Source organism: Littorina saxatilis, linkage group LG13 (assembly GCF_037325665.1).
Source record: "Littorina saxatilis isolate snail1 linkage group LG13, US_GU_Lsax_2.0, whole genome shotgun sequence".
Classification (NCBI taxonomy): domain Eukaryota; kingdom Metazoa; phylum Mollusca; class Gastropoda; order Littorinimorpha; family Littorinidae; genus Littorina; species Littorina saxatilis.
This window is the reverse complement of record NC_090257.1, coordinates 6,722,942-6,737,941: the sequence shown is the minus strand read 5'-3', so window position 1 is coordinate 6,737,941 and position 15,000 is coordinate 6,722,942. Positions and strand designations below refer to the sequence as shown.

The 15,000-nt window shown below is 43.0% G+C and overlaps 2 protein-coding genes across 6 annotated transcripts in view; one reads left to right on the top strand and one right to left on the bottom strand.

The window, feature by feature from the left end:
* LOC138946354 (metalloprotease mig-17-like) overlaps positions 1-5,470 on the top strand; it is a 60,845-nt gene extending 55,375 nt beyond the window's left edge. For 3 of the 5 annotated variants that reach the window (XR_011449242.1, XR_011449241.1, XM_070317922.1), the window contains one exon: positions 4,213-5,470. The gene's annotated coding sequence lies outside the window, so the exon portion shown is untranslated. Of the gene's footprint in view, positions 1-2,012; positions 2,037-4,212 lie in introns of those variants that run through there. The other 2 variants (XM_070317926.1, XM_070317923.1) reach the window with 2 other exon arrangements.
* The window catches only part of LOC138946356 (metalloprotease mig-17-like), a 42,972-nt gene that overhangs the window by 1,048 nt on the left and 26,924 nt on the right, over positions 1-15,000 (bottom strand). Inside the window, exons 11-14 of the mRNA XM_070317929.1 lie at positions 12,904-12,961; positions 11,328-11,483; positions 4,184-4,297; positions 1,984-2,097 (exon numbers count right to left, since the gene is read on the bottom strand). Coding sequence (XP_070174030.1) covers positions 1,984-2,097; positions 4,184-4,297; positions 11,328-11,483; positions 12,904-12,961 — 442 coding nt within the window. The remainder of the gene's footprint in view (positions 1-1,983; positions 2,098-4,183; positions 4,298-11,327; positions 11,484-12,903; positions 12,962-15,000) is intronic.

The following is a 15,000-nucleotide window of genomic DNA, read 5'->3' as shown; positions in this document are numbered from 1 at the left end:
ACATGCAACACCCCCCCCCCCCCCCCTATTGTATGAAATAAAGAGTTTGATTTTTCATGAATTAGTGTTTATGCAGTGTACCGGAGACCTCCCAAAATCAAATTCGCAAAAGCAAACTTGCAGACACTTAATTACACAAAAAATCTAAATCTGCAAGAGCGACCCCGTTTTTGATCTCAAATGGAACAACTCATTTTCTACCCATACAAATTTCATGGCGTTATGATGAGTTTGTTGGACGAACTTGAACTTCTCAGAAAAGTTGTATTAAACGGTAATAACTTTTTACAGTATGGTTGCAAAAATTCAGCATTTTGCAAACTTCAACACAAATGAATATTACAATTGGGGATCAATTTTGGTACATAAGCAACAAGGCGCTTGGATGGTAGAGAAATGTGAACGCGAAACAACAATTACGAAAAACAGGTCTTCCAACATCAAAACCAAGTCGAGCGCAGCAGACTGAACTGGCGCGTCACTCACAGCGACAATAAGCCTGCCAGTTCAGTCTGCTGCTTATGGTCCAGGACTGGTATTCAAGAAACCTCTTTAGCGCCACTTGGCCGCATGGTGGCGCTGTTTGAGCTGTAAGTCGCGCTAATCGGCATTCACGAAAGCCCGTTGTGACCCGCCAAAGTCACGTGACGCCTTCAAAGTTACAGGACCTACCCCTCGTCTCTACAATCGCTAACACCGTGTTATCTTCGTGATTCAAGATGGTGGCCTTCATGATGTTGGAATATATGCCGAGAGAAGAAATCTGAGAAGAATTTTCCGGGATCGCATTCATCCTGTGGATAAATATGACGATGTAGATTTGTACAGAAAGTTTTTTTTTTTTTTTGTCTTCTCTTTTACCTTTGTTTTTTTAAGCGGGGAGCATCCTTCTTCATATTTTTTTTAAAATCAAATATTTACATGTTTAAGTTCAATAAATTAATATCATGGTAACCAAAAAAAACAAACAACAACCCATTCCTGCCTAAAAAAAATTTTTTTTAAATCAATTTGCTATTATAACGTACTCTTTTGCACATGAAGAAAATAAACAAAAATAAACAAATGCCAAAGAGTAAAAAAAATTACGGACAGATGGTGATTTGAACTCGACTCAATCGCGCATCAGGCGAATGTGAGAACCGTTCGGCCACGGAATCAGTAGAAGAAATTGGACACTGTAATGCATAAGCAAGACGCGAGCACGTTTTCACCACAAGCCGGTATGATCGAGCATCGGTTGAAATCTTTCGCGAGCAGTATCTCGTATTTGTCCGCGTTTCGCTGTCAGTCCAGTTAGCACTTCGTTTCCTCTTCCCCTCCATCTCTTCCTCGTGTGCCTGCGCTTTCGCTTGTCCGATGGATGTTCCGTACATGTCGACTAAAGTAAATGTAATGCACACGTGTTCGTTCGCGGAATAAAAGCAATGAAGGCGGATAAGACCTACTGCCCGTGCGCACTGAACAGGAAGTGAGGGAAACCCCGTGGTTTATAAATAGACAACCTTGTTAGCTAACAGCGTTCGGAGGGGGACTCGTGAATGCCAGTTAAAATCGGAAGTTAAAGCGTAGTAGCTAAAACGGCTTCAGAATCTGAAACCACCTCAAATTCTTTTTCTTCTTGAATACCACTCCAGGATAGTCAGTTAGGTTGTATAGGCTTGAGACCAAGGGTAGGGCGGATGGTGGCGAGAGAGGTGAAGGGACGGGGAATGTTTACAGTGCCGTGTGCCGGGCTGTGAGCAGTGCCCACCAATGTTTAGCTCAGGCACCGTCGCGGCAGACGCGCCTTAGTTCTATGCAGGAAATGCAGCGCGCTATTCTGGCCGTGTGGCTGACTGTCGTCTTCATCTCTAAGGCAGACTGATGCCAAGAGGTGTAAGTTACACCCGCCTTCAGGCTCAGGCATTTTCAAACGCTCGACTCAACACTGTGTAGGGATGATAACCAACAAAAAACGTTCACAACTAGTGGTGAACTTACCCCGTGCGCCGGTCTCGTATTTCTTGCAGGTGCTACAGCAGACCTGAGAGTTACTGTAGCATTGGTAGTTCTTGAGACCAGAGCACCAGGATGCTTGGTCACCGTACTTACAATCTGCGAACAATGAGTTCAGGTATTAGCCCGCATTTTCAAGTTAATGGCGAGCAGAACGAAGAAAAACAATGATAAGAAAAGTAACAAGAACAAGAACAACAAGTCGCGTAAGGCGAAAATACAATATTTAGTCAAGTAGCTGTCGAACTCACAGAATGAAACTGAACGCAATGCCATTTTTCAGCAAGACCGTATACTCGTAGCATCGTCAGTCCACCGCTCATGGCAAAGGCAGTGAAATTGACAAGAAGAGCGGGGTAGTAGTTGCGCTAAGAAGGATAGCACGCTTTTCTGTACCTCTCTTCGTTTTAACTTTCTGAGCGTGTTTTTAATCCAAACATATCATATCTATATGTTTTTGGAATCAGGAACCGACAAGGAATAAGATGAAAGTGTTTTTAAATTGATTTGGACAATTTATTTTTGATAATAATTTTTATATATTTAATTTTCAGAGCTTGTTTTTAATCCGAATATAACATATTTATATGTTTTTGGAATCAGCAAATGATGGAGAATAAGATAAACGTAAATTTGGATCGTTTTACAAAGTCATCAATTAATTTTTAAGCCACCAAGCTGAAATGCAATACCGAACCCCGGGCTTCGTCGAAGATTACTTGACCAAAATTTCAACCAATTTGGTTGAAAAATGAGGGCGTGACAGTGCCGCCTCAACTTTCACGAAAAGCCGGATATGACGTCATCAAAGACATTTATCAAAAAAATGAAAAAAACGTTCGGGGATTTCATACCCAGGAACTCTCATGTCAAATTTCATAAAGATCGGTCCAGTAGTTTAGTCTGAATCGCTCTACACACACACACACACGCACACACGCACACACACACGCACACACGCACATACACCACGACCCTCGTTTCGATTCCCCCTCGATGTTAAAATATTTAGTCAAAACTTGACTAAATATAAAAAGAAGAGCAAGAATTAAAACGTATATAGTGCGAACCACAGAAATATTTCCATGTTCTCCGCGCTCTATACATATAAACTGCGAATAAGAATACACTATAACAACACTGAATGCATTTATACTTTCTAACATCGTAGTTTAAAATAATAGAATTTAAAAAACAATTGAAATCTATTTTGCAGCATAGGCCTATTATAACCTCCCGGTACATAATAACATTTGAATAGGACAGGAAGATATACAATTCACGTAAACACGGACAACAAGAAACGATGCGTTTGACTTTGAAACTAATAAATACACACTGAAACTAGAGTAATAATTTAAAGCGTGTAAGCGCTCAAATAAAAAAAACACCTCCATACGCGTTGTCTAATCATTGCGTCGCTTACAACAACAAAAATACATTCGGCGCGACATCACCAATTAGCTTAATCTATAAATGTCGCTACCACTACTGCTAATTGCCTTTTAAATTGGACCCCCCCCCCCCCCCTTTTTCTTTTAAGACCCAAACAACTCTGACAAAACCCTGTCTCCAAATGAAGGGAGTTAATTGTAATCAAAGTAAACTTCCAGACGTAATAGACGAATTCTAAAAATAACTCTGCCAGACATTGTGTGTGTGTGTGTGTGTGTGTGTGTGTGTGTGTGTGTGTGTGTGTTGTGTGTGTGTGTGTGTTGTGTGTGTGTGTGTGTGTGTGTGTGTTGTGTGTGTGTGTGTGTCAGTGTGTGTTGTGTGTGTGTGTGTGTTGTGTGTATGTGTGTGTGTGTGTGTGTGTGTGTGTGTGTGTGTGTGTGTGTGTGTGCGTGTGTTTGTCTGCCTGCCTGTCTGTCTGTCTGTCTGTGGGTGGGTGGGTGGGCCTATCTCTGTGTGTGTGTGTGTGTGTGTGTTTGTCTGCCTGTCTGTCTGTCTGTCTGTCTGTCTGTCTGTCTGTCTGTCTGTGGGTGGGTGGGTGGGCCTATCTGTGTGTGTGTGTGTGTGTGTGTGTGTGTGTGTGTGTGTGTTTGTCTGCCTGCCTGTCTGTCTGTCTGTCTGTCTGTCTGTGGGTGGGTGGGTGGGCCTGTGTGTGTGTGTCTGTGTGTGTGTCTGTGTGTCTGTCTGTCTGTCTGTCTGTCTGTGTATCATTCACAACTAGAATTTGACTTACCCTCTTTGTCTGTCTCGTATTTCTTGCAGGTGCTACAGCAGACCTGAGAGTTCCTGTAGCATTGGTAGTTCTTGAGACCAGAGCACCAGGATGCTTGATCACCGTACTTACAGCCTGAGAACAAAGAGATTTTATTATGGCGGGACACTGGTCAAAGCATGTCCGTGCTTATCTAACATAAATATATATATAAACATTACAAATTAAGTAGGCGTGCAATGCCAAAGCACTGCATACCCCCAGCGAAGGAAAACAAAACAAGTCACGTAAGGCGAAAATACAATATTTAGTCAAGTAGCTGTCGAACTCACAGAATGAAACTGAACGCAATGCCATTTTTCAGCAAGACTCGTAGCATCGTCAGTCGACCGCTCACGGCAAAGGCAGTGAAATTGACAAGAAGAGCGGGGTAGTAGTTGCGCTGAGAAGGATAGCACGCATTTCTGTACCTCTCTTCGTTTTAACTTTCTGAGCATGTTTTTAATCCAAACATAGCATATCTATATGTTTTTGGAATCAGGAACCGACAAGGAATAAGATGAAAGTGTTTTTAAATTGATTTGGACAATTTAATTTTGATAATAATTTTTATATTTTTAATTTTTAGAGCTTGTTTTTAATCCAAATATAACATATTTATATGTTTTTGGAATCAGCAAATGATGGAGAATAAGATGAACATAAATTTGGATCGTTTTATAAAACATTTTTTTTTTTTACAATTTTCAGATTTTTAATGACCTAAGTCATTAATTAATTTTTAAGCCACCAAGCTGAAATGCAATACCGAAGTCCGGGCTTCGTCGAAGATTACTTGACCAAAATTTCAACCAATTTGGTTGAAAAATGAGGGCGTGACAGTGCCGCCTCAACTTTCACGAAAAGCCGGATATGACGTCATCAAAGACATTTATCAAAAAAATGAAAAAAAAGTTCGGGGATTTCATACCCGGGAACTCTCATGTCAAATTTCATAAAGATCGGTCCAGTAGTTTAGTCTGAATCGCTCTACACACACACATACACCATATGACCCTCGTCTCGATTCCCCCCTCTACGTTAATACATTTAGTCAAAACTTGACTAAATGTAAAAAGGGGTAAGAAATCAATCAATTTCTTTTCTTTTTTTAAATAGTATTGTATTAAACTTGGAAAGAAAAGTAAAAGACAAACAATATTATTTACACACAAAGAGAAAATACCATACCATAGTGGACAGACAAATTGGCCTCACGCAGTATTTGATCTTTATGTTGAGTGTTGCATTGTGCAGTACGTATTGATTGATTAAAAACAACTTTTGTCACATCAATTGTGATACTGTATACCATTGACAAACCAAGACAAGTGGGTTTTTGAGTCACTTGAGAAAATGTGACTCTATGTAATCGGTCAGTGTTAGTCTGTCCGGCCGGCCGTCCGTAGACACCACCTTAACGTTGGACTTTTCTCGGAAACTATCAAAGCGATCGGGCTCATATTTTGTTTAGTCGTGACCTCCAATGACCTCTACACTTTAACGATGGTTTCGTTGACCTTTGACCTTTTTCAAGGTCACAGGTCAGCGTCAAAGGAAAAATTAGACATTTTATATCTTTGACAAAGTTCATCGGATGTGATTGAAACTTTGTAGGATTATTCTTTACATCAAAGTATTTACATCTGTAGCCTTTTACGAACGTTATCAGAAAAACAAGGGAGATAACTAGCCTTTTCTGTTCGGCAACACACAACTTAACGTTGGGCTTTTCTCGGAAACTATAAAAGTGACCGGGCTCAAATTTTATGTGAACGTGACTCCCAGTGACCTCTACACTTTGACGTCTGCTTTGGTGACCTTTGACCTTTTTCAAGGTCACAGGTATGCTTCAGGTATGCATTGTGTTGTGAATAGCAATTTCTTCCTGTCCATCTGATGCCTCATATAATATTCAGAACTGCGAAAGTGACTCGATCGAGCGTTTGCTCTTCTTGTTTCAGTTTGTATTTGCATTAAATGGATACATGGATAAATGAGAAATAATCTGTTATGATTTTGAATACCTACTCTATGAGTGTCACTGTGTGTGTGTGTGTGTGTGTGTGTGTGTGTGTGCGTGCGTGCGTGCGCGTGCGTGCGTGCGTGCGTGCGTGTGTGTGTGTGTGTGTGTGTGTGTGTGTGTGTGTGTGTGTGTGTGTGTGACTGGGTTGCAACCATGAACAGAGGCAGCTGGGCAGTGAAATAAATATTATAATCTCTCTGATGTCCACAGTTTGATCCATGTTTGTTTTGTCTGTCTTTAGTGAACATTCGCTCAGTTATAACTTTATATTCACTATATTTGCCTCAACATTACAAGCGAGCAGAGTGGCCGCGGGGATAAGAGCTACAGTATTCAAACACTGTTAACTCCGACGTTGCGGGTTCGAATCGCACTCCGACCAATATTTTTGTATCTGTCCCGGCTGTGCTGCAAATCCGGTGCTAGGGTGAGAATGGTGGTGCCAGGATAGAAAATTAATAGTGGTGCCAGACAGACAGCACGGTAGGAATGGTGGTGCCAGACAGATACCATGGAAGGAATGGTTGGTGCCAAGACAGATAGCAGGGTAGGAATGGAGGTGCCAGACTTATGCCAGGATAGAGAAAGTGGTGCCAGACAGACAGCACGGTAGGAATGGTGGTGCCAGACAGATACCATGGAAGGAATGGAGGTGCCAGACAAAAACCATGAAAGGAATGGTGGTGCCAGACAAATACCATAAAAGGAATGGTGGTGCCAGACAGATGCCAGGATAGGAAAGGTGGTGCCAGACAAATACTATGGAAGGATGTCAGAATGGGAATGATGGTTCCAGACAAACAGCAGGGTAGGAATGGTGGTGCCAGACAAATACCAAGAGAGGAATGGTGGTGCCACACGAATACCATAAATGGAATGGTGGTGTCAGACAAATACCATGGAAGGAATGGCAGGATAGGAATAGTGGTGCCAGAGAGATAGCAGGATAGGAATGGTGGTGCCAGACAAACAGCAGGGTAGGAATGGTGGTGCCAGACAAACATCATTAAAGGAATGGTGGAGCCAGACTAATACCATGAAAGGAATGGTGGTGCCAGACAGATATCAGAATAGGAATGGTGATGCCAGACAAACAGCAGGATAGAAATTGTGGTGTCAGACAGATAGCAGGTTAGGAATGGTGGTGCCAGACAAGCAGCAGGGTAGGAATGGTGGTGCCAGAGAGATAGCAGGATAGGAATGATGGTGCCAGACAGATGTCAGGATAGGAATGATGGTGCCAGACAGACAGCAGGATAGGAATGGTGGTGCCAGACAGATGTCAGAATAGGAATGGTGGTGCCAGACAGATGTCAGAATAGGAATGGTGGTGCCAGACAAACAGCAGGATAGGAATGGTGGTGCCAGACAAACAGCAGGGTAGGAATGGTGGTGCCAGACAAACAGCAGGATAGGAATGGTGGTGCCAGACAAACAGCAGGGTAGGAATGGTGGTGCCAGACAAATACCATGAAAGGAATGGTGGTGCCAGACTAATACCATGAAAGGAATGGTGGTGCCAGACAGATGTGAGAATAGGAATGGTGATGCCAGACAAACAGCAGGATAGGAATGATGGTGCCAGACAGATGTCAGGATAGGAATAATGATGGTGCCAGACAGACAGCAGGACAGGAATGGTTGTGCCAGACAGATGTCAGGATAGGAATGGTGAAGCCAGACAGATGTCAGAATAGGAATGGTGGTGCCAGACAAACAGCAGGATAGGAATGGTGGTGCTAGAGAGATAGCAGGATAGGAATGGTGGTGCCAGACAAACAGCAGGGTAGGAATGGTAGTGCCACAGAGATAGCAGGATAGGAATGGTGGTGCCAGACAGATGTCAGGATAGGAACGATGGTGCCAGACAGACAGCAGGATAGGAATGGTGGTGCCAGACAGATGTCAGGATAGGAATGGTGGAGCCAGACAGATGTCAGAATAGGAATGGTGGTGCCAGACAAACAGCAGGATAGGAATGGTGGTGCCAGTCAGATGTCAGAATAGGAATTGTGGTACCAGACGGACAGCAGGATAGGAATGGTGGTGCCCGAAAAACAGCAGGGTAGGAATAGTGGTGCCAGACAAATACCATGAAAGGAATGGTGGTGCCAGACAGACGTCAGAATAGGAATGGTGATGCCAGACAAACAGCAGGATAGGAATGGTGGTGCCAGTCAGATGTCAGAATAGGAATTGTGGTACCAGACGGACAGCAGGGTAGGAATGGTGGTGCCAGACAAATACCATGGAAGGAATGGTGGTTCCAGACAAACAGCAGGGTAGGAATGGTGGTGCCAGACAAATACCATGAAAGGAATGGTGGTGCCAGACAGATGTCAGAATAGGAATGGTGGTGCCAGACAAACAGCAGGATAGGAATAGTGGTGCCAGACAGATGTCAGAATAGGAATGGTGGTGCCAGACAAACAGCAGGATAGGAATGGTGGTGCCAGGCAGATGTCAGAATAGGAATGGTGGTGCCAGACAAACAGCAGGATAGGAATGGTGGTGCAAGACAGATGTTAGGATAGGAATTGTGGTACCAGACGAACAGCAGGATAGGAATGGTGGTGCCAGACAGATGTCAGGATAGGAATGGTGGTGCCAGACGGATGTCAGAATAGGAATGATGGTGCCAGACAGACAGCAGGATAGGAATGGTGGTGCCAGACAGATGTCAGAATAGGAATCGTGATACCAGACGAACAGCATGGTAGGAATGATGGTGCCAGACAGACAGCAGGATAGGAATGGTGGTGCCAGTCAGATGTCAGAATAGGAATTGTGGTGCCAGACAAACAGCAGGGTAGGATTGGTGGTGCCAGATAGTTGCCACGGTAGGAATGGTGGTGCCAGACAAATACCATTGAAGGAATGGTGGTGCAAGACAGATGTCAGAATAGGAATGGTGGTGCCAGACAAACAGCAGGGTATGAATGGTGGTGCCAGACAAACAGCAGGGTAGGAATGGTGATGCCAGACAGTTGCCATGGTAGGAATGGTGGTGCCAGACAAATACCATGGTAGGAATGCTGGTGCCAGACAAATACCATGGAAAGAATGATAGTAGGGTAGGAATGGTGGTTCTAGACCGATGCCAGGGCACAAACACACACAAAAATATTGACGGGAGTGGGATTCGAACCCACAACTTGGGAGTTAACAGTGTTTGAATACTGTCGCTCATATACCCGCGGCCACTCTGCTATCAAGTTTTACGCCATTATTAGGGGCATGTTCCCATGGCAGGTCTTGTACCTGCCACTGTAGTGACACGGGGGGCCCGGATTCGAACCAGCGACCTTTCGATCACAAGTCCAGTGCTCTACCACCTGAGCTACCGGTCACCGTTGATAATTTAAGGCAAATTAGTCTATATAAAGTTACTACTGAGCGAATGTTCACTAAAGATAGACAAAACAAACATGGATCAAACCCTTCCTGAACTCAGGTAAAATGAGTTACTTCCCTTCGGATCTCCTTTATCCCTGACAGGATGCCTTTGTTTTATATTCCTTCTCTGGAGAGGAAATCCATTTTTTACATATTTGGAGCTTTTCGTAATGTGTTATTGATATAAGCAGATTCACGATCGACGATAATGATTTTTCATGGTGTGTAAGTTTTAAATTACAAAGGAATTGATATGTAAGACAGTTTCAAGCGAGTTATCTTTCGCGGGTGTATTTACTGTGCAAACAACTCTAAATATGGCAAAAGTGTCAAGTGATAATCAACTTTGGCTACGAAACAGACGACACTTTTTTCTGTAACCAGTTCGGAGTGATGCAACAATATCACGGTCTCCTTCCCACAGCAGTCTCAACATTTCGACTTGTTTTAACCTTAGAACGATGTCTTTATCATAACTGTGAAGAACAGAACGGAGATCACTGTCGAAGTCGCCCAATCTGCAATCACTTTCGTCTCAGTTCGTCTATTCTCAGAAACATCAGCGAAAAACATGGGAGATAACTCTGTATTCTTATTTTGATAGATTCCGCGCAGTAATTATGCACTCGGTCAGAGAGTTATGCCGGCGATACGGCCAGACCGATGATGGTCAGAGAGATATGCCGGCGATACGGCAAGACCGATGATGGTCAGAGAGTTATGCCGGCGATACGGCTAGACCGATGATGGTCAGAGAGTTATGCCGGCGATACGGCTAGACCGATGATGGTCAGAGAGATATGCCGGCGATACGGCTAGACCGATGATGGTCAGAGAGTTATACCAGCGATACGGCTAGACCGATGATGGTCAGAGAGTTATGCCGGCGATACGGCTAGACCGATGATGATCAGAGAGTTATGCCGGCGATACGGCTAGACCGATGATGATCAGAGAGTTATGCCGGCGATACGGCAAGACCGATGATGATCAGACTGGGATCAAACCGTGGACAACAGGGAGATTATAACATTTATTTCACTGCTCAGCTGCCTGCGTTGGTGGTTGCAATAGACATACTGACTCAGTAACACACACACACACACACACACACACACACACACACACACACACACACACACTGTGCACATAAACACGCAAACACACACACGCCACGCGCGCGAGAGAAAGGCCCAATGGAGGGGATGACGTCACGTTGCACATGGAGAATTTGCAGTGGTGGTGCATGTAACATTTAAAGACAAACAAAAGACAACAACATTAATATTGTATTTAAATATTTGTACTGATTAATAACATTGTTCTCAACATGTTAAGATTTAAGACAGATATGTAAAAGAGTCATACACAAATTATCTTATTGTGTGTTTATCCTTTGAAGAAGAACACAAGGTCGTCTAGTACTAAAACCTCCGTTTTGTCTTGGGTTAAACGTTTCAATAACTAACCTTTTCTTTCTTTGCATTTTTTTCATGTGGAGTGTTTCATCTTTATCAGAACCCTTTTTTTTTAAATTTAAATTCTTGAAAGTTATACTGGCCTTGTCCCCCGAAAGCGGAGTATGGCTGCCTGAATGGACACGTAAAAACCCACTCGTGCCAAAACATGAGTGAACGTGGGAGTTTCAGCCCATGAACGAAGAAGAAGAAGAAGATACTGGCCTTCTTTCTGAATTGTACATACTTTCCTGGCTGGTCTTCACGGCTTGACAAGACTTGCAGCAGGTCCGTCGTATGGTGTCCTGGTAACAGCGTCCAGGGAAGGAGGCGATGGCCTGACTACAGGTCTGACCTCCCAGGTCGCTCACCGGAAGCGGAGCGTCACCAAGCGGGCAGATATCTGTCAGAAGATCATGGGTTCAAATCTACCTTCGCGAGGTACACGGCATCAATGTACAAAACTAAACCGTTTTCTCTGTGTTCAGAGTTCATTAATTTTAGTAAAGGACCCTTTTCTGTGCATTACCTCTTTGGGTTTTCATCCACTTACAAAAACTGGGTCAACTTAAAGGCATACTAACGCACTCCCGTGTTTACAAAGTGTAGTTTGCCCACAATCGATGTCAAACGCACCATAAGACCATATAATGACGATACGTCACCATGCGCGGACCATAATACATGCATTACAGCTTGTTCTAGCCTCTGAAAAAGTGAGGATGTCAACAAAGCCGCGGTGTTCTCTCCCTTGCATCAACGTTACATGTGTTGCCAAATCTATGAATAGGACGATCCAGATCAAAATGAAAATTCAAATATCTCAACATTTAAAGGGTCCTAGACCACAATATTTTGCACGGAACTTAATTTAGTCTGTCTCCAGCTGTTGGTAAAGCAATTAGCGTGTATAGTCATCGAGTACATATGGCTTTAAAATTCACAATACAACAGCATGAAACCAGTAAAAGTTTATTCATAATTCGGCTTACAAATCAACTACTTAATCAATTCACCCTTCATACTAGACAGGGACAATCTTTGACACCCAATACATAATCATTCATTACAACACATGAAGAAAAAAACAGAAAAGCAGATATGTCCAACAACAACAAAACTGAAGGACAAAAACATTGATAAAGGTCAACTTGGGTGGCTAGCGAGGGCTGCGCTTGCTAATACCCCCATTCCACACATCCGTTCTATGTCCCGTTCCCGTAGCAACCAAGGAACGGCACGGGAATGGGAGGGATGGGGAGGGGACCATAATGGAACACCAATGGACGTTAACGAAATTCCTTTGAACGGTAGGAACGGTTGGGACGGGTGAGTTCAGGCTGCATGTTCAAAATGTTAGCCATTCCCCGCCCGTTAACACATCGGCAACGGAACTCATGGATCGTTAATGGAGCTTAACGCAATAGTAACGCAATGCTAGCGCTCTCACACACTGATTTGTCATACCCGCATTCCACACATCCGTTCTAGCTTCCGTTCCCAGCCGTCCTGAGGACGGCTGCCAGTATGGTCAGACGCTGCTCAAAGATGACAAAAACGGCCGTTTGCGCAGCGTCTCATTGTTGTGGCAACGGAAGCTAGAACGGTTGTATGGAATGGGGGTATAACCAGCTGGCAACATTTGTAGAGGGCAAGTCGGAACACATCGAGCCATGTTGATTGTGGATGTAAATCTAAACATTCTGTTAAAATTGAGCTTCACAGAATGCGGCTGTGTTGTATATGGCATGCTGAAACATTCCACTAAGTAACCTTTCTCTTAAACTTAAACTTGGAAATCCCAGAAACATGTTAAATCATACCTGTAGCGCTGCCTGTAGGGGCGCTGCTATCCGCCACACAGTCTCCCAGAGAACATCTCTGCAAATGTACAAAATTACATTAATCATTTAAAAATACTGCATACAAATATAACCGAAAATGACATTATCTAGGATAAACATGAAACTTGTGACGATATTCTAGATAATAACAACATCATTTCACGCAATCCCGCCTCTTCTCACTTGAATTTACCCTTGGCACCTAACTTCTTTTTGTCACCTATCACCACATCTCATTTCATCCCACTTTACTTTGTCTCGCTTTGTCTCGCTTTGTCTCATCTTATTTCACTTCATTTCACCTCATCTAGTCCGATCCCATTTCATCTCACAGCACCTCGTCCAACGACAATTTACACCACCTCACAGCACCTTAGCTCGTCCAATCCCATCTTATCTCTTAAAACACCTCCTCCCACACGACCTCACCTCATCCTATCCAATCTCACCTCAAAGCACTTCATCCTTCCTCACCCAACCTCATCTCATCAAACCCATCCTCGTCCTATTCCATCTCACCTCTCAGCACCTCATCCCACCTCACCTAAAAAAAACTCACCTCATCCTATCCAATCTCGATCACCTCACAGCACCTCATCCCACCTCACGTTGTTCTATCCCAGCTATAACCTCGTCCTATCCCATCTCACCTCACAGCACCTCATCCCACCTCACGTTGTTCTATCCCAGCTATAACCTCGTCCTATCCCATCTCACCTCTCAGCATCTTATTATTATTATTATTGTGATCATTTTTATGCGCCTAATCTAGATATAGCCCTAGGCGCTTACATATTAATTTCTGCCGTTTGAAATGGAATTTTTTACAGACAGACAGACAAACAGACATTTTTTACACACAATATATAACGCATTCACATCGGCCAGTAAAGCTCAGTAGCCTATTAGGCGAGCATTCACCTTTCACGGCCTTTATTCCAAGTCAAACGGGTATTTGGTGGACATTTTTATCTATGTCTATACAATTTTGCCAGGAAAGACCCTTTTGTCAATCGTGGGATCTTTAACGTGCACACCCCAATGTAGTGTATCTCACCTCAGCCAACATCACTTTGGCCTATCCCACCTCACCTTGTCCTTTTGCAGCTCTCCTCGCAGCACCTGGTGCTGACCTTCTTCACTTCGCTCTACATTTTCTTATCTTTTCTCGATACCTTCTGAGATCGCCCCCCCCTCCCCCTCCCCCTCCCCCTCCCCGAAACAAGATTTTTTACTTTTTGAAAGAAATCAGGATTTAGAACAAGTTTTATCAAGTAATTACTATAAACGAATCTGAATTACAAGAAACCTTCTACATTTTACTGTGTAAATGTAAATAGTTTTTTTTGTAAAGAGCAGGCCGAACACAAAACAGTAAAATCAAATCAATGCTGAATCGGCCTCGCATAACCCCTTTGCTTCTCGAGATAAAAACAATATCTGCATATATAAACAAACAAGCAAAAACAAAGTGACTGTGGTGAGATAAACAAAGTTTCAAACAAGTCGCGTAAGGCGAAATTACTACATTTAGTCAAGCTGTGGAACTCACAGAATGAAACTGAACGTAGTCCGCCGCGAGTGCAAAACGCAGTGAAAGTGACGAGCCTGTTTGGCGCGGCAGCGGTTGCGCTGTGCTTCATAGCACGCTTTACTGTACCTCTCTTCGTTTTAACTTTCTGAGCGTGTTTTTAATCCAAACATATCATATCTATATGTTTTTGGAATCAGAAACCGACAAGGAATAAGATGAAATAGTTTTTAAATCGATTTCGGAAATTTAATTTTGATCATCATTTTTATATTTTTAATTTTCAGAGATTGTTTTTAATCCAAATATAACATATGTATATGTTTTTGGAATCAGAAAATGACGAAGAATAAGATGAAATTGTTTTTAGATCGTTTAATAAAAAAATAATTTTAATTACAAGTTTCCGATTTTTAATGACCAAACTCACTCATTAGTTTTTAAGCCACCAAGCTGAAATGCAATACCAAACCCCGGCCTTCGTCGAAGATTGCTTTGCCAAAATTTCAATCAATTTAATTGAAAAATGAGGGTGTGACAGTGCC